Below are 19,731 nucleotides of genomic sequence, written 5' to 3' on the forward strand. Positions count from 1 at the left end.
AGTATGCAACAAAACATTCACTGAAGGTCCTTACTCTATGCTATGCACTGTTAACTTAAATGCACTTTTATATACATCATTTATATTTACCATTAGCGTTCTTCCCGCAGATGAGGTGCTCATAGTGTTGCAGGACTCCCCACAGCTCCGCGTCATTGTTGACCACCCCCTCCATGGCCTCTGCACTCACCGTGGTGCACCCTGACCCCAAATCAGGCCCTGAATGACCCCTCTCGGCCATCAGCACCCGGGCACCTATCTCCTCCACCAAAGCTTCCATGCATGCAGTTAGGCATATGGCCGCATACTCGTGGATGCGCACGGAGATGCGGGTGTCCACCATCCAGCGGAAGAAGCGTCCCACAGAGAAGGAGAGGCCGCAGCGAGCGGACTTGCCGTTCCTCAATAGTTCACCGGCACTCATGCTGTACAAGGAGATGGCCTTAACTGTAGCAGAGACGCAGTAGTCGGCGAGGGCCCAGCTGAGCACCAACTTCATGGCACTCTGCACTTCGAAGCGTGTGCAGCGGCAGTGCATGACGCTGAGACGCTGAGCCTCTCTGGAAATGCGGATCAGAGCCCTGCGGAGAAGGGTGGACAGCCGCCTCACAGCCTCCGGTGAGAACACAGGTGTAGTCCCCCATTTCATGCTCCCACTCTCGGCCACTTTACGCAGTATTTTGGCCACCTCCTCCTCAGTCCATGGAAACTCTTCCAGTTCAGGTAAGCGTGGACACTTGGAGAAGATGTCCTCTGGGTCTTCTGGAAGGACAGTGTTGACAGTGTCCCAGCTGTTGTTCCTGCTATTCATGGAGCCGGAGTAGTACCACCAGTTCCCCCGGTGAGGGGCCGTCATGAATGCCTGGGAGTTTGACTTTGAGGAGGACAGGCTGAGGGATTTGCAAGAGTCCCCCGCCCCGTAGCCCGAGTCCAGAGTTAGGTCCTCCAGGGTTTTCATGTGGGCATTGCTCAAGCCAGCCATTGTCGTCCAACGGCCTTCACAGAGACCTTCTGGAAGAGAGGCGAACCTCCTCAGCGGCTTACCTGCAAAGTCAGAGAAGCAGCTGACGAAACTCCTCGGCGAGCTGGACGAACTGGTTACACAGCGCAACACTTGTCAGACATGCTGTGGAGTTCAGCGTGGGACGGCGAAATACTACAACTCCTTCAGCAGACAAAGTCCTGGTTGTTAGAAAGAGCAGACTGAATCAAAACTCTCTCTATTTCATTTACAAAAAGGACAGCCAGGATGATTCAAGTCGCACCCGGCTCACCTTCCCCCTGATCTCACCGGGATTTAAACTTTCCTCCGGTAACCTGTCTTTTAAGAGATGAAAACAGTCCTTCCGCGATTTCAATACAGCCAGAGTCGAGTTTACTTATAAAATAGCTCCATGTAGCCGCTCAACAGACAGAAAGTCTTTGTTTTTTGCGCAGATAATTGTGGAAAAGTTCGAATATATATCTCTGCTCTCCTCTCACAGCTCGTCGTCACGTACAGTGTACCGGAGAGACTCGGCTGCAGATGTGCGTGAGGAGGGACTGCTGCTGAATGACAACGCGGAAGCAGCTCAAACACCAATCAGAAGACGCCCGACTCTCACGTCAGCCAATCAGAGCACACTTAAAAGCTCTCCTAAGTTGGAAAACAAAAGTAAACTTAATTTCCCCTGAAAGAGGGATACCGTAACACTGACGTGTATGACCTACTACTGCATTTGCCCATTATCCAAGTATCACACAATGTTTCAGATATTTTGTGAGAACATTATTTTATAAATATATTATTTTGTCAAATCGAGAGCTCAAAAATACTATTAAATATGATTAAATTATTAAATACTATTTATTGTAACAGATACATGGCACATCATCCAGTCCCTAGTTAGTTCCTCTCGTTCACTCAGAAGTACATGGCTTGTTCACTGCGTATTAGTCAACTGCACTGTAAGTGTAACAGATACTCTGAGCGCCTAGTAATGGTGTAAGACTTATACCATATGAGGTGGAGTAAAGTTTACTTTTGACTGTACAAGGTTTAGGGTTTTCACCGAAAACTGCATTTTAAGCTTATTTAGAACAGGAAGGAAGGCAGAAATACTGCAACAGCTCGAATAATGAGAGATTTTGTAGTGGTTAACTAGTAGTGCACTGTACATTCTGCTCATTCAGCACCAGTTCAGCAGAACTAATAAAAAATAGGCCTGTTACTACCTGCTTCTCATTAGTCTGCGCTCACATAGGCAGGGTGTGTCTCGATTACACATAAGGGGTTTAAAGCACAAGACTCACTCTACGTACCTGCTGGACCGCAACAGTGGCTGCAATAAATGTTATCTTGTATATACAGACCCACATGTTACATGACATATCGTCTGTGTGCTTGAAGTGGAAAAACCCAGTCCTGATATGTACATGCACTCGTATTATCATGCTGTCTGTATTAGTCAGTCATAGAAACTGAAAAAAGTAAAGTACATGTAAACTCCCCAATTTCTTGCTGTTAGTCAGAGCAGAAGACACACGGGACACGGGAGAGGAGATCACAAGGGGTCAGCGCTTGCCTCATCCAGACCTTGTTTAGCTGTGGTGTGGACAGCGCTTACCTCATGGTCTAGAGAGGAAAGCCACAACCGTGTCAATGATTAAATGTCAGTTCTGCTGGGAAGTTTTTTAATGTTAGCGTCATGATGTTTCACTTCTCACATATCACTCATATGTGATCACAGTGTGATATGTGATCAATGCACAATGAGTTCTCTGGACGTATTAGAAACCATTTTTCGGAGGAAGCTTCATCACCTGACTGACGTCATCGTAGCGTATTGAAAGTAGCGTTTCCCAGACAAATTCATGTGTAATACTCTGGCTGTTTTGTTCATGTAGATTTCCCAAAAAACAAATGTGTAGCATATAAATAATAACAAAAAGATATAATTTGCAAATCCTTCGAACACTATAGTTTACAGAAAATATAGCAATGGGAAAATGTTATTTATCCTTTATATTGACAAATAGATGTTCATTAAAAAAAATAAATCGTGAAATAATTGAAAACTGGAAAAGTCAGCTGTAGTAAGCTTTATTTCTCTGGCAATGAATCAACCTACCTCTGCTCAAAATATGTTGAGCAATGTTATTTCCATGTCTCCATTTTACCACTTCACGGCCCGTGTGGGACGAGCACCACCGTGTGGTCAGAAAAACAAATAACATTTTTATTTTACTTTTGTGTCACTTTTTCTGTATTGAGACCAGGGTTCCAAAAACATAAATAAACGCACAACAAAAAAACTAAAATATTATCCAGATGTAAGGATAAAAGTTTATTTGCAAAAACAAAAAACAAACAAACAAACAACAAATGAAAATAAAAGTACAATACATTCTTAAAACCTTTTCTCTACAAAACAATTTCACAGAAATTACCTCGGAATGTATACTTATTTTTCATTTTGTAAATGTTTCATATATATATATATATATATATATATCTATATATATATATTCTTATATTAATGTGTTTCCTTTATTTTAAATAGTCCCATGTGAATGCAAAATGATGTACAGTGTAGACCTTTTTTTCTGTAGAGGCAAAAAAGGTCTAGAGGGCATTTTGACAATCATATAGTCAATAACAGATCGTTAGTGTTCATCCATATACATGTCCAGCCAAGAGCCCTCCAGCCACTCTTCCTCAATATAAGTGCCATGTTGCATAAACAGAAGGCATTAGGAGCCCGGCCTCCAGCCAAAATAATGGGAGCAGGTGGGGTCCTACTGGACTGCAGCTGCCAGTGACTCTTTATCACACCCTCTGTTCCCACTCAGTAGTCATTCTTAACGATTCTCCTTCTATCTCACCAGTGAACACTTCGTATCACTAAAACCTCAATCAAACCTGTCCTTTCTTTTGAGATAATACAATAAACAGTGACACTTCTATGATCCTTTAAAGAGAATATTATTTTCCTCTTTTTACAGTATATCTGAATTTACACTGACTTTACAGCCTGCTGATAAATACCGTTGTATTTCTGCTTGTCCCGGCCCTCGTCAGTCATTAAAGTAGCTTAAAAACTGCCTGCAGCCAAACCCTGATAAAGGCACACATTTGTGAAACAGCCATGCCTTGCACCACCGTGTCCCACACATGAACTGGTCTCCCTTCTGTTAGCGCTTAAAACAAGCTCAAACAGAAGAGTATCTGTATTTCCGACAGCCAAGCATTCCCCGTCTCTGTGGGATTTTAATACGAGAAATGAAGTTTGCAAACAAAAAAATCTGTCAGTAGATCTGAAATGCTCACAAATTCAGTGTTATTGAACAGGAATAGCATGCCAAATGTAAGCACATGCTTAGTCCAGATAAATAAAAGTCCCTTGTTAAAAAAAATAAGAAAAACCCCCTCATTAAAACAAATCAAGTCATAACCAATAGCTTGCATTATTATAAATGCTCTATTTTAAAATTGACATTATAAAATAATATTACAAACAGATACAAACACACAAGTTAGCATGACAAGAAAAAGGATAAAGAAAGGAATAAAATAAAGGTGATACAGAAGGAGAAAGAGGGGCAGAAAGGGATGTATCTGTTTGAGAAAGGGCTTTTTCTGAACGGAAAACTTTCTGTGGTTTATAATATCAGATACAAAGAGGAGTTCAGCACCTCAGTCATTCTAGTCAATGATATTTAACAGGTAGAAGTTGATGTACTGCTTTATCAAACAAAGTGTTCCTCTACTTGAGCTACAACCCTGCGTCTGAATCGCCTGATGAACACGTTGACACACATTCTATTAGGCTCCCGCGTGAGAGCATGTTAGCAAAAAGATCTTAGGTTGTCTCCACATCTCCGTGTTAGAAAAAAAAAGGGTGCTTTCCGTCATGGCAACACACCCACACACCTATATATACATACCCACACATACAAACACACACGCTCTCTGCTTTCCAGTCTGTCTGAAAACATTGCACCAAAAAGGACAGAGAAAAGGAGAATAAAAATAACTCTTCTCTCTGTACAGTAGTTCAGTCAGTGAGGCAAAGTGATGACTCAGGTCCGTCTGCGTAAAAAGCACGCCTCCAAATTTCAAATTTGGAATCAGTTTCCTCGTACAGACAAATACACAACAGGGTCCGAGGAGTCCCTGAAAGGAGCCTGTTTCGAAAAGGCAGAATTCAGGCAGTGAGCGAGCTCCGACAGGTCTCTCTCTCACACACACAGTGGGTCTGCAGGTAGGTTTAGGATCCTCTGACCAACAGGCTGCGCTATCCCTTGGGAGTTTTTTTGTTTTGGGCATTCCACATGCCTCTCTTGGAGTGGTAGTAGTGAAAGAAGTTCCTCAAGCGTAGTCTTTCTACTTCCAAACCGTTCTGCAGGACCCTAACGAACGAGAGAGACAGAGAGAAGTTTCTTTTTCTGTCTCAGATCATATTGCAAATACACTTCTACACTAAAAGATAACCCTGCATATAAGCTGATAACCCTGATTTTCATGTGTTCGTGTACTTCTAAATGAGAATTTGGACATGAACAACATGAACATTAGAATGAAGGTACGCTGTATTTTATTACCTTGAGTGTTTAAACAACACGTTGATAGCTGTGTCCTTGCTTTAAATTACTTCTTTTAAGTCAGGTAAGGTCTTTTTTTTTTCCAAGTCAGAAAATTGTGTTATTCTGATACCGCATGAATACATAATAATCTTCGGTTTCTTTAGCTCAAGTTCTGAAATTGCTACAGCTATAATTTCCTCTGCCACAACGCAGATTAAAGGACTAACATTGAAAAATTACAATTTAAAAGATAATTTCCTGATCACTATAAACATAAATGTTCAGCTTTTTAAAGCTTCTTGTGATCCTCCCTTCCTGAGCTGCACTTTCACTAATAATATAAACTTTTACAAAACACAGGGACATTTTTTACAACATGCACTGCTTTTACGTAGCTTTTGAGGTTAAATTAGATGTCCACTAGTTTGTTCACTCTGTGTCATACATGCTTTGAGAGTGTTTATGTTGCAGAGCTACCTGTCCAACAGTTCCCAATCCTCTCCACCCCAGCGGTCTTTGAACTCTTCTGTGTTCATCCCTCCAATTTTATCAAAATCTGATTTATAAATTCCAAACAGACCAAAGCCGTTTACCTCCCAGTAACCTTAGAGACAAAAGAAAAGCACTGAGTCATACAGTTTGATGGTGCAGCAACAGGAAAATCTGATGCCTATACATGATTGTACTTCAAAAAGTGTATTTACTACACATATAAAATAAAAATCACATATATCACCGTAACTGGGGAATGAGTTTCAGTGCCCCTTCAAACTAAGCCTTTGTTAATATGTAACACGTGTATTTTTTGTGTGTTACCATCAGGCTCCTGTGGTGAACTACCACAGCTGAGTCTCATGACAATGGGAGCAAAAGCAAGGCGTCCCTCCACGCAGTGCTTCCTGATGCTTTCCAAGATGTTGAGAGGGAAATGGATGTGCAGGTCACACAGGAATACGATGCTGTGGCTGTCCTGTGGGAGAAAATGCAAAGAAATGCTCAAGTATGTTTGCTACATCCAAATGATATCAAAATCCTTCCTTCAACTGGGCAAAAGAAGTGTCTGATTTTTGTGTGTGTAAGCTGGTGCAAGACAAGCGGATGTTCACATGCGCTTTACCGCTTTTTACATGGGCTTTTAGGATTAACGAGAGCAGAAGCTCTCTTTAGGTCTGTGCTCGGCATGAGTGGGTTGTCGTCACGTCAACAGCCCATAGGTCATTTAGATATGAGTGACAGTCCTGTCATCCCACCATGACAGCACTGACAGTCAACTGACGGATCAACGTCTGTCCAGACTTCCAGCTGCTCCATTCTCCCATGGGTGGGTATGCATGTGTGCGAGACAGAGACAGCCACAGAATGGTGTAAGGGCACATGCACACAAATAACCTGTGAGAGGGAGTGGATGTGACAGCTATGGCATACATATGACAGAGGATATGCGGCTATCTGTCTAAGGAATTCCCTGTCAGCCACAGCTGGACTCTGTGCGAGAGAGCCAAGGAAGGCAGTAGGAGGCTTGGAGATAAGGGCGAGATCCACAGTCCATGACAGACCAACCTCGCTGTGATGCATTCATTATGCATGAGTGTTCTTTCTGCCTGTCCATCAGCCAGTAAAGGTCATGTGGTCTGTGCAAGCGTCTGACCTTCAGTGAGTGGCTTTTGCCTGCCAGCTCACATATTGTCGTCTTCTCTATGTGTGCTTGTTTCACTGACCTCAATAGTGTCCACTCCCATCTGCAGTCCTGCCGAGCGCTCAAAGTTGCCTTCTCTCCTAAGATACTCATATCTGCCAAAACACAAATATATATAAAGCGCGGCAGCCTTCAAAATATTAAAAGTCACAGCACACAGCTCCTCGCGTCGCATGCACACACCTTGGCACACTGCTCTCTCGAAGTGCCTGCTCCACGTCCATATCTTCGCTCTCAAAATCCACAATGATGATGCTGAAATTGTCATCTTTTGTCTGCCGGTGAAGATTTTCCATGTCAGAGATGAACTGCTGCACCCAGCGAGCCTGGTTTTTTACTGAAGAACAGTAATACCAAAGGCAAAAGGACAGCAAGTTGAGAAAACAAAGAAAGTATAGGCAAATAAATTATTCATCTGAAGGATGCTGAATCTGCCCTGGATTAACTTTTGACTCACCTGGGACCACAAAGTGTACCATGACATCTTTCCTCCATTGGAGCATGACTGGCTGGCATAGCAGGGGCTTAGCATATGCAGTGCTCCAGGGTGTTGCTGCTGCTCGGCCAGACGACTTGGTGGGAGGAGGAGGAGGCGGTGGGGTGGTGAGGCTGGGAGTGGCAGTGGAGAGGGCCGAAGCCGGTGCTGAGGCAGGGGCAGAGTCTGTGTTCTCTAAACTTTCCTCCCCCTGCTTGCTGCGGTGTAGCAGCAGGTAAATGTATTCTGAAAGGCGTACCACGCTACGTCCTCTCTCCATAAGCTCCAGCTCCACGAGGTACCGGTTCCCTCTTGCCGAGTCACGCCGCTTTTCAACGTTGATAATTCGCAACAGGGTGTAGATCCTAGGGCAGACAGACAGAAAATATTGAAAATACACAGAGAGGTTGCACATGTAGAATACAACGTTTTACATCATTGGCACAAGTGGATTAATTATTGTTTGTGTGTACAAACCACTTCAAAAAAGCTGATTCTCATTATCTGTGGCACATTGAATTTAGCACGGATGATGAAAATAACAACAGAGAAGCTACTTCACACAAATAACATCGAGCTTTGCAAGAACTACTGAAGAAAATTGTAATCAGCATACTGAAGACTGAGAGCAAGACTTCAAAGCACCAGGACATGAGCAATATGTTGCAGCAAAATTACCTTTTGCTTTATATAACGATTAGCATAAGTACCACACCTAAACTAACAAGGATGCAGGGAAACATAGACCTTCTCTGTTTTATTTCATTTTGCCATGCTTACCCCCCATTGCGCTCATTGAGTTTCTCCATGTACTGTGCCAGCACGTCCACCACCTCGCTCTCTGCTAGCTGCAGGTTCCCAGACACATTACAGCGCAAGTCATTCCAGTCAGAGCGCAGAAGCTCAAAGTCCATCGGATTGACTGAGAAAGTCCTCTGCCAGTTAATGCTCTCCTCTGCCCAACCTGGCCGAGCCTCCACCTCCTCGTAGCTGTAATCTGACATTTCACCCTCCTCTGGCTCTGGCTCGGGGTCGGGATCAGGATTAGAGTGGTTTGTTTCTTGGTCGATATCTGGAGGGTTGGGGTCTGGCTGCTGCTGGGACTCTGTAATCTCTGAGGTTCGCAGGTAAGAAGTAACCCGTGATTGACCTTGGATTGTGTTGTCTGTAAAGTTTAATCTTGGTGGCGTAACAGAGGGATGAGGGGGACCGCGGTGAGAGGACGGTTCGATTAGGTGGTGTTCTTTACTGGGTGGGTCAGCCATGATAGTAGTCTTTAAATCCCGGTGCTCTCCTTTGCTTTTGCTTTTCTCTGGCTGTCTTGCCCCTGTTGCCTTGTTAGAAGACTTTACCACACTTTCATTGTGTGTGTTGGTGCTTCCATTGTGAGGTGAAGCCTTACCTTCTTTTATAGGGGGGTTAGGCCAGAGCTGAGGCGCACTAATCAGACTCCTACTTCCTGTTACGCCTCCCCCACCACGTCTCCTGGCACCCAGGTTTACCAGCCTGGTGGTCTTTCCAGTCTGATACAAAAAGACTCCTGGGAAAACCTCTCTAGGGTGGCGAGATGCCCTCTCGTCCCTCCTCTCTCGCCGCTGCTCCCTCTCCTTCTCTCTCTCCCTTGCAGGCTTGGGCCTGGTGATGTAGATCTTGTTCTCCTCCCTCTTCTCTTTTTTGCTCCCGGGAAGCCTATCGTGGAGGTTGTTGCCATGTGCAGAGTTGCTGAGGATCTGCCTGGCTCGGCTAGCAAGGGCAGAGAGGGACGACTTTTGGGGAAAGAGAAGAGAAGACTTGCTGAGTTTAGTCCGTGTGTCAACTCCCCTGTCTTCTCCGCCACCTGTTCCTCCGCCTTTCCTGGCAGGGTCTAGTTCTGCAGAATCAGTGTGGACCCAGGACAGAGAGCGACCCCTAACCACGCTTTCGATATCAGGCTGAAGAACCCTTGCTTCGATGTTTTCAAGTCTCTTCCCCGTGTCTTTTCTCATATTCTCCCTTGTATGATCTCTCCCCCAGTCTCTGTCCAAATCCCTATCCATCTGTCTGTCTCTGCGAGGAAAACGCCTCCTTTCTCTGTGCTGTATGATACTGTTGACTGGGCCCTCATCTTCTTCATCATTAGGATCCTCCTTCTCTTTCTCCTTGTCTCGGCCAGCTGGTGTGGGCTCAGACTTTGATTGCCGATAGGAGGGATTTGAAGTATGGCTGGTCTGGCTTGGATAAGAGGGCTTCTTGGGTGACTGTGTGCCAACAATCTCTGCCTCATCCTCTGTATCTACCACCTCCTCCTCCTCTAGGAAATCTGGGGACACGAAAGAGACTTAAAGTTGAATGAGAGTCTGTACGTGTGCAGGTGGGTGCATGTGTTTGCTCATTATTAGTTACCATCTGGGTTCGGGAAGAAGAACGGCCTGTCATCTTCTTCCTCATCCATCTTCATATATTTGTAGAAACCAAACCTGGCAGACAAAACAAGAGGCAGCACAGGCACACACACACACACATGGCCACATGCATTAACAGAAGGTTGAAGTTTCGATGTGCCTTGCAGCATAATACACTTAATCTCTTAGTGAGGGGTCACATGAATCACTGCCATCAGATTCACAGACACTTGAACACTTATTCTGCATAATCAGTGTACGCGCTCATATATACAAGACAAAGACAAATGTTCCCATACCTCCCTAAGAGATAAAAGTAATAATGCCCTTACTTCTCCAAGTAGATAGGGGACTCTCTGTAGAAACACTTGTTTTCTCGCTCCATGTGGGTGAGGCGCGTGAAGTCATTAGGGTAGACGAAAGACAGATAGACCTGATAAACAGAGACATGTCAATCAAAAATGCAATCGCCCCAGAAAACAGTGACAGGAGGAAAAGCTAGGTTATACTATGTGCACTTTGTGACAGTGTTTAATTACAACCAGTCACTTTATATAATGCTGCATTTTGTTAAGGTCATTCTTGTCTAATCTGAAATGGATTTGCTGTGTAACTTGCATCTCTCTCTCATACCAGTTATCGTTCATCTTTGCAGATGTTGCAGTAACCTGTGCTGCCCTAAAGGGGGGAGCAGTGCTCAACACTGTCCTCCACTTACTTTGTTCATGCTGTGCTTGACACAAAGGGAGAGATGCAGTGGCGATATCCAAATCAGCACAGATGTAGCTTCTCTGTTTCTCTGTTTGCTGCGCAGTTGATCGGGATATTACACTGGGAATACTTTTTAAGGGCCACTACCATATCTGGTCACATTTCTGATGACCCCGCTAGTCTACTTTTAGCAACAGCTGACTGTCGAAAAATAAAAGCTGATTCGAACAAAAGCGTCACTCTTTTTGTGACCCAGATGGAAAGTGACTTACGAACTGCAGGCCCTGGTATCTGGCAATGGGGAAATCTTTGACTACATAGGTTGGAGAGTAAAGACAGGCCGGAAGAACGTTTTCCAGTCGAGAGGGATCGATCATAGGGGCTGAGAAGAGACAGAGAGTGACAGGAAGAGGAAGAGGCAGGCAGTTATTCAACAACTAGGCCAAACCAATGTGTGTATAGAACACTTAAATAAATGAATAAATAAAAATCTAAGAGTCAGATAGGTGAGTGATGAAAAAAAGCAGGAAAATCCAGAAAAAATGGAACACAGCCTACTGGATGAAATTACAGTCTGAATACAGCTAAGATGACAACTGCAGACAATCGAGCCAGACAATCAGGCATTTAGAGAAAACGACAGGCCAGAAAATCAGGATGAAGACAGAGAAAGAGGACAGCCTGAAATGATGAACGGCAGATTTACTGCTATAGAAGGTGTCCCTGGGATCCGGCTTCAGCATATCAGCTCCATGCAGGATGGTACGGCCTCCCTCCAGACCCTGAGGCTGTGTCTCCTCTGGGAGACGGATGTGACTGGCCAAGGTCTGAGGGATGTGGTCCACACTGTTCATCTTCAGATTGGACTCATCTGGAAAAAAAGCAGTGAAGAGACATTAAGTTAGAGTCAGCGGAAAAGAGGAAGACTCTTTATCTCATTTCCTTTTTTATGCTCCTCACAATGGACAAATTTGATATTTAATGTTTAAAAGAAGATATGATTTGGGCCACAATTACAGCAAAATCGCTACCATCTATGACGAGGTGGCGACTGAGGAAGGAAGAGACAGAAGGAGAAGCAGAGGGGAGATGGCACAAAGGAAGCAGAGGAAGAGGAGGAGAACCCTAACAAAAGCTGAAGTGAAGGATCAGAAAAAAGTTGAAGCAAACAAAAGCAGAACAGAGCCGAGTCATAATTATACCAATCGATAACAGGGTAGGAGGAGAGCACACGCGTGATTAATGGCATGTCAGTGGCAATGCCTGATGGGAGAAGTGCTTTATAATTAACAGGGTGGTCAGCATAATTTTTATCCTCAGGAGGGTGAATTGTGTCCACCATCTTTCTCTCTTTTTTTCCCAAACAATAAGATAACTGTTGATCACACTGCTGGTTTTTACTACACACAAGTCTTGCAAATGTTGACTAATGGGCTCGTTGATCAGCAAAATAATGGAACCCCTTTTTCTTCCTGTGAAAAAATTGCATCATTTTTCATATATTTGTATTATCATCAAAACCACAGCATTCATTTATGTGCAGCAGAGATATTGAGATGGATCTTTGCAACAAAAACAAAGGAAACCAAAGAAAAAATGCTTGTTTAACTTTACACATTTATAGCAACTAAGCTGACTGCATCTTTGGTGTTTTTTCACTTAAATTATGAAACATAATCTGTGGCATTATTACACAAATGGAGCTTCCAATTCAGGTTGTGCCAGTAAGAAATTACTTTGAAACTATAGACAGAAAAACACTTGCATGAGCAGAGGGAAGCGTGGCACAATGAAAGACATAAAAATAGCTTGGGATAGTTTTTCAGGTACATAACAAAATACCTCTAAATTTATGTGCAAGTATTCCACTTATACAATGCAACACTGATTGCAGAATCAAAGTCCTACAACGTTAACTGGTGTCCCAGAGCAAAGAGATGCATGTTTTTGCTCAAACAGGAAGGATTATTAAATAATTTCCAGAGTGAGTGAATGGAAAAAACAACTGAGGGAGGCAGAGTGACATGAGGGAGGAGAAGGGATGGATGGGTGGAGGACGGGAGACAGATGAGGAGATGGTAATGCTCGAATCCAGCAGGTGACCTCATATATGGTACGAGGCTTCATTCCTCTCTGTCACAGCTTGTCATAAACAAGAAGACAGGATTTGGCATGCATCCACATAACACTGCAGCTTTGCCCAAGATGACAACTCCACACATCATTTTCTGTGCAGCTGGCATTTCCCCCTGTTAACGATGCTGAATCTTTGTGACACATTACTATTCTTGGAGCTATAAAGGTTAGACATCTACTCTGGAGATAGTGTTCTCATTTCTGCTAAGAATGACACCTATGGAAGAAAATAGATCATCTATTAGATCCTGAAACTTCTCTTTAGCCGCACGTAGGGAATACATGCTGCGTTCTCAAACTGACATCTGCAGTGAACCCACAGAAGAACATTTTGGTTTAAATAGGCATGATTGAGCCTTTCCTTTTGTCAAGCTCTCAGCTGAGCATTTTCAGCAGATTTTCTATTAACAAAGTCCAGTGTGTAAATGCCAATAAATACAAAAAATTCATCATGAAATTTATTAGATTCCACGACAAGATGACACAAATTTGATGAATTGCTCTTACCTGTGTAGAGGGAGATGTAGGCCGAGTCTATCACTTCATATTTCAGACCAGGCAGGAACGGACGCCACTGTGTGTGAGAGCAGAGAGTGAGAGAAAAGGGACTGAGCGAGAAAACTAAATGCCAACATGTTCAAAGCATACGGCGAGCAGAAATCGTCCATCAGTCTTTGCTGCTTGAGCTGTGACACTCTGTGTTATTGATCTTAACAACATCACAGGATCGATCTGAAGCAGGGTTTTTCTATAAACACACATAGTTGAAGACAGAAGAGGAAACAGAATAAAGAATGTAGGACATATACATCCTTACAAAAGGTGTAAGCAAGGAAAGGAAACAAGAGGAAAATGACAAACAAAGAAAATAGACCATGAACAAAGAGACAACATGGCTGTATGGATAAGACGGGGATGAGTAGGTGTAGAAAAACGATGTAGTAATGACCTGAAAACAGCAGCGAGAGAGAGAAATAAAAAGGGGATGAGAAAGAGACAGAGAGGCAAGCTACAATTCTTTTAAATAGATTTCACAATTACCTCGTCACTTCTAGTTACCAAGGATATAATCACAGGAGACAGGTCATTTTCCAACCCTCAGCTTGAGAATACAAATATAAACACCCTCCTCAGGCTTATGCAAATGCCCCCAGTGTATGCACGGCATAAAAACAAGCACACTGTTTTGGATTTTAGGGCATTTTATCACAAATGAAGCGCTGAGTGTAGCACCAAATTCTGAAATTAGAAAGGCATTTACAACATCTACAGTGCTGCGAAACAGTGTTTCTCCCTCTACCGTATTTGTTCCTTTTTTTCTGGCTATTTGTCACATATTTGGCAAAATTAACCCAGATAAATAAAAACTCTTTGAAATAAAGTTGGCTCCTAGAACCTGGATGTTGACGTATCCTCGGGCAGGATGCAGAACCCCAAGTTGCCTCTGAGAGCGTGAAAGTTAAAAGTGCTTAGGCATAGAAAAAAAAAGCATTCGTGTGAATGAGATTTGGAGTAAGAAAGCACTTCGAGTGCTCAAATTGAGTAGAAAAGTGCATATAAGCACCAGTCCATTTACCATTTATCACTTTAACCTAATAACTGGTTCTGCCACCTTTGGCAGCAAGAACTGCAAGCGTCAAGCATTTACGATAACTACCGATGAGTCTTTCACAAGGCTGTGGAGACGTTTTCAGCCCACTCTCCTTTGCACAAGTGTTTTAATTCAGACACACTAGAGGGTTGAATATTTTTTTCCCTCAAAACATAAAATCACCATTTAAAAACAGCACTTTGTATTTCTTCGGGTTATATTTATCTATTATTAAAATATGTTGTGGATCTAAAACTTTTAAATGTGACATATATACAAAAAGTACAAAATCAGAAAGGCAGCAAATGCTTTTTCACGGCACTGTATACTGTATGCAAATGATACACGCCAATAAAGCATTGTTTCAGAAACACACATAACCGCAGAAGTGCATGTAGTGCATTAAAGAACAATAAATAAGGACACAGGGTAACATCATGCAGAAAAGCACCAGGGGGTGGCCCAGCAGGCCAGCAAAGGCTGCACTATCTTGCTGTCATTTCAGGGTGATCGTCTTCAAGGTCAAGCCAGAAGGCTCCACAACCCAACTCCAGGAGGGACAAAAAAAAAAAAAAAGTGGACACCACATATTCAGTGTAAAATGCAGCCAACCTTTCTGTTATTCTTACACGCCAGAACACACAGCAAAACTCGAGTGATCATCCATTCAACACTAAAAAATACATGAATCAATCCTATTTCAAGGTTTACTTCCTTTTTCGCATTACTTTTAATCACATGTCACAGTCTTATTTTGGAGCTCTTTTTCTGCGTCTCGCCACTTTGTTTCACTGTAGGCTGTAACTGCGTAGCTGCATTTCTGGAATGTATAATGAAAAACAACAAAAAAAAACAGACCCGTTTGTTTTCGCCAAAGAAATGCAACTCAAAATGGCTCAGCTTTACAGGTCAAAGCTGCAAGCGAAAGATGTTGTGAAATTTAAAATGAGAGACAATGACAGTTGATGCTTTGACTTGTGGCTCGGAGCGCGTTTCAGCAGTGCGTTTAGGAAGAATGTCAACACAACCCTTTCCAGAGCTCAGTGGAGCACAGCACCGCTGATGTGTCATCAGCCTTAAGTGAAGATGAGGCACACAACACTTGTGCTCCTGCAGGGCCCATTTTCTAAATATGTGAACTTCTGTTCATTGGCTGACCTCATATATTTGCTAATGAATTCCTCCAACCCAGCGAGTGTGCGTGTGCATGTGTGGAGACACACAGCATCTTTTATGAAAGCGTAAATGTAGTGTGTCTTGTGTGTACAGGTGTGTTTACTTTAAAACACTTTTGACAGGAAACAGCAGGAAAAAGCAGAGGTGCGCTCACTAGCCCTGCAAGTTCAAAAGAAAGGGGGAGAAAAAAATCAATATCCAAGGGGAAATAATAAAAAGTACCAACAGTGGAAACAAAATGACAATGAACAACAGGCAGTGTTGTTTCACACAGGCTAGACCACCGACTGATATATAAAGGTTTGATTCTGTTTTCAATCTGATGATCAAAAGAGGCTTTTAATCCTTCTTAGTGTATGGTTTGATACCAAACCGAATAACACACGCAGCTTTTGTTATTTGTTTTTATCATTCAACAAGTAGGAGTTTATTGCTTCTGAGAAGACTGACTGCTGGCTGCTGGATTTGTTACCTTAATTCAATCAGTTGCACCAGAGCCCAACGCTCTATCGATAAAAAGTTGTTTTGTTAATGTGACACATAAGTAGAAATGACATAATGAAAATGACTGACCGCTTCAAGTTTACATACAAACCACTTGAGATTTGTGGTCAAATAAAATTAACAGAAATTAAGCACTTTATTTATTTGATTTATTCTTGCGAATAATGACTTTTATGCTAGTACTAGCTCACCTTGGTACATTTAAAAGGTTGTCAATTTCCATTTGTTCGACTGAGGACAGAGAGGTTCATTGTGTTCTTTGTATAGCTCATCTCTCGTTTCCTCCATGTCGTACACAGCAGAACAAGACAGATGTTAACAAGCCTGATGAAGCCTGCCTTAGGGGAAAAGGCAAGAAGAGACCGGGACTACTCTGATGTTATTTGCAACCCCAATTCCAAAAAAGTTGGGATGATGTGTAAAATAAACACAAAATGTAATGATATGCAAATCTTATGAACCCATATATCATTCACAACAAACACAGAAAGCATATGAAATTTGTAAATTTAAAAAATATGAGCTCACTTAAATTTGATGGTGGCAACATACCTAAAAAAAAAGATTACTATTATGTTTAATCCTCTTTTCTGTTAACAACAGTTTGTAAGCATCTGGGAACTTAGCAGACCAGTTTGCTGGACTGTTGGAGGATGAATGTTATCCCATTCTTTTTGCTGCTCAGCAGTCCTGGGTGTTCTTTGTCATAATTCTTTATTTCATGATGTATTCTTGAATGAACGCAAAGCAAGTTCGGCACTCATCTACTACAAAGCCATTCTCTTGTAACAGTTGGACTATTCAGTTTAGCAGCGTCTTGCTGAAATATGCAAGGATTTCCCTAAAGAAAAAAGCAGTCTTGATTGGAGTATATGCTGCTCTAAAACCTGTATATAACTTTCAGCACTGATGGTGCCTTAACCAGACCTGTTGCCAGTTAACCTAATCATCTGCAAAATGTTCCTCCAGCTGTTTTGAGCACAGTTTCCCTTTCCAGCTTTCCGTTACCCCTTGTTCCAGAGTTGGGGGTGTGTAGACATGTTTCTGTCACCAAACTCCAAATGAGCTACCATTTTTCATGAAGTAGTAAAATGTTTTAAACTGATATGTTTTCTATGTTCTATTGTAAATTAAATATTGGTTTATTAGATTTGCAAATCTCAGCTCCACCAAGGATTTAATGTTTTTGGTAGAATTTGTATTCATAGGCGTCATTCTGCCTATAAATACAATAGCTCGCTTTACATGTATTCTGATAAAACTTTGTAGAGGTGTAGAATGGAGTCACATAAACAATCCATGAAAATTTGGTTTACATCGACCAAGGTCTTCAAGTTTAACTCAATGATTTATTGGTTGAAAATTGATTAAAAACCTTCTAACTTAAACATTAAAAGAAATGTGGTGTGTACTGTCAACATATAAAAAGCACCGTATAAAACCTCTGACCTCTTCTTTGAGTTCAAAAGATTGATCTGAAGGTCAAAGTGTTATTAATGCTATTTAAAACTAAGTTTCTTATAATTATTCTGATATAATATAATAGGCTAAAGTTACTCATATCCAGTTATTTACAGATCAATGCCTATTAAACATTACTACTTCTACATAATATTTGTGTAATTAAAGTAAACACCTGTCATCCCACCATGCAATTTTTTGTCATGCAATTTTAAATAATTACTTGTTGTTTAAATATGCAAATTACCTAATATGATGTAACATGAGTGGTTACAATAACATACATTGATTGTTGTCCAAGTCGAACTGTCAGACAGAAAGCACTGAGAAATGGGTCAAGGCTAGAACAGAGATAGAGGATGGTAAATAATATATTATCTTAGGAAGGCTTGTTTGTTTTTATGTGTCCTTTGTTAACTGCCCAGGGTTATAATTTAATCATAAATGGATGGAGACGAAAGCAGCTCAAGAAAAAGGCTGTGGTAAGCAGGCCCTATTATATCCATTAGGAAAATAGCTCTGAAATCACGCTGTGCATTCTTTTCAGGTTCTTATATAGTACGAGAAAGCTTGGTTTTTATTACTGAAGTAAAAGAAACAGACGTAATTCTTCCTATTAGGACGATAATTAATAAACCTGACAAACCATTTGTTACGATTCATTATGAGTTTGAATGAAAGCCAGAACAAAGCACAGGTGCTTTCATTGACCTGACTGTGTTTCTGTTGCCAGACAACTGTTTGGCCATAGCAACTACGACTGCACTGAGACTGACAGGCTGCTAACAAGCCAAAAATGATAATATTAATACGAATACGAGTCTCATGGAAATGTATTAAATAGTGCAGGTTTCATTTTTTGTTACACTTAACGTGACTTTTAAACAAATGTATTTCATTTTTAAACATATTTTGTGTCTACACCACATGTTTTGGTTTTCCTGGAGTAGCCTTCATAATTTCCTGTAAATGTTTTAAATGTTAACCATGAAAGATCTAATTTTAATAATGTGACAAGTGCGTTGGAAACAGAGGGATCATATGTGAGGTGAAAGAAAAGGCAAGGAAATATTGCCTATACTGATGAGATGCAAGAAAAGTTGCTTTGGTCGGAAGAGAGAAAGTGTGAATTTTAACATTGGCAGTAATTGAAAGTACTGTGGAGCTGTGGTGCTGCCCATTGACAAGCGCCTGGCAGCAGAGCATCAAGGAGAGACTCCTGACAGGCTCTGAACAAATATCTCCCCAACAGAGCATAGCAGAAACAAAGGACTGCTGGTGTTTTGATGCTATGCAGATACTGTTGCACAAACTTCATAAAATGAAAGCTGACCAGGATGCAGACAGCCAAAAAACTAAGTAAAACACTAAAAACCATGAAAACAAAGATTTAAGCCCATGAATGATTATACTCTTATTTCAATTGACAACTAAACAGAGCTAAACATTTACATTCTAGAGGATAAATGCCACTTTCCATTCCCAGTCAGTGACACGAAAACAGTGGCTTGTTTCTCCACGTCATATCATCTTGTTTTGCCTGGGGATGAAGGGACAACATTCAAAGGGAGATGAAGAGGTGGATACAGAGACGGGGTGTTTAATTTTCTCAGTTAAATTATACATTAACCAAAATCTCTTAGACCAGACATTTCCAATAGACAAATGAGTCCAATATCCATAGCAATTACGGGGATGTTGTAGTGATTGTGTCTACAGCGACTCAATGTGTGCTCTGAGGGGAAACTAGTTAGTCACACTAAAAATCACACAGGTTTCAAATCAAGGCAAATGTACATGACAAAAAACACTGCAGCTACACAAAGAAAAATGAATAAAAATGGGTGTGCAGGTAATTTGGATTAAAAAATGTTTACTAGAAAAGACCAAAGCAATGAAGTGCCAGACATGAATGACTCAGTGAGCGCAACAAGTGTGAAAAGTCTGAACTAATCAAATAGTTACATACAAATTAAAAACAATCTGTTTCTAATACATAAAATTATATATATATATACATACATACATACATACA

The 19,731-nt window shown here is 41.7% G+C and overlaps 2 protein-coding genes across 2 annotated transcripts in view; both read right to left on the minus strand.

Annotated features, from left to right (window-relative positions):
• abtb2b (ankyrin repeat and BTB (POZ) domain containing 2b) overlaps positions 1-1,624 on the minus strand; it is a 38,542-nt gene extending 36,918 nt beyond the window's left edge. Inside the window, exon 1 of the mRNA XM_005737687.1 lies at positions 91-1,624. Within this exon, the coding sequence (XP_005737744.1) occupies positions 91-982 (892 nt within the window). The 5' untranslated portion in view covers positions 983-1,624. The remainder of the gene's footprint in view (positions 1-90) is intronic.
• A 1,891-nt stretch (positions 1,625-3,515) lies between these two features.
• The window catches only part of b4galnt4a (beta-1,4-N-acetyl-galactosaminyl transferase 4a), a 142,372-nt gene continuing 126,156 nt past the window's right edge, over positions 3,516-19,731 (minus strand). The window contains exons 9-20 of the mRNA XM_005737693.1: positions 13,472-13,538; positions 11,535-11,699; positions 11,101-11,210; positions 10,450-10,550; positions 10,119-10,192; positions 8,517-10,035; positions 7,719-8,101; positions 7,445-7,598; positions 7,284-7,356; positions 6,382-6,535; positions 6,043-6,169; positions 3,516-5,391 (exon numbers count right to left, since the gene is read on the minus strand). Of these exons, the coding sequence (XP_005737750.1) occupies positions 5,277-5,391; positions 6,043-6,169; positions 6,382-6,535; positions 7,284-7,356; positions 7,445-7,598; positions 7,719-8,101; positions 8,517-10,035; positions 10,119-10,192; positions 10,450-10,550; positions 11,101-11,210; positions 11,535-11,699; positions 13,472-13,538 (3,042 nt within the window). The 3' untranslated portion in view covers positions 3,516-5,276. The remainder of the gene's footprint in view (positions 5,392-6,042; positions 6,170-6,381; positions 6,536-7,283; positions 7,357-7,444; positions 7,599-7,718; positions 8,102-8,516; positions 10,036-10,118; positions 10,193-10,449; positions 10,551-11,100; positions 11,211-11,534; positions 11,700-13,471; positions 13,539-19,731) is intronic.

The sequence above is a fragment of the Pundamilia nyererei genome, unplaced genomic scaffold (genome assembly GCF_000239375.1).
Source record: "Pundamilia nyererei isolate P.nyererei 1_Seehausen unplaced genomic scaffold, PunNye1.0 scaffold00078, whole genome shotgun sequence".
Taxonomy (NCBI): domain Eukaryota; kingdom Metazoa; phylum Chordata; class Actinopteri; order Cichliformes; family Cichlidae; genus Pundamilia; species Pundamilia nyererei.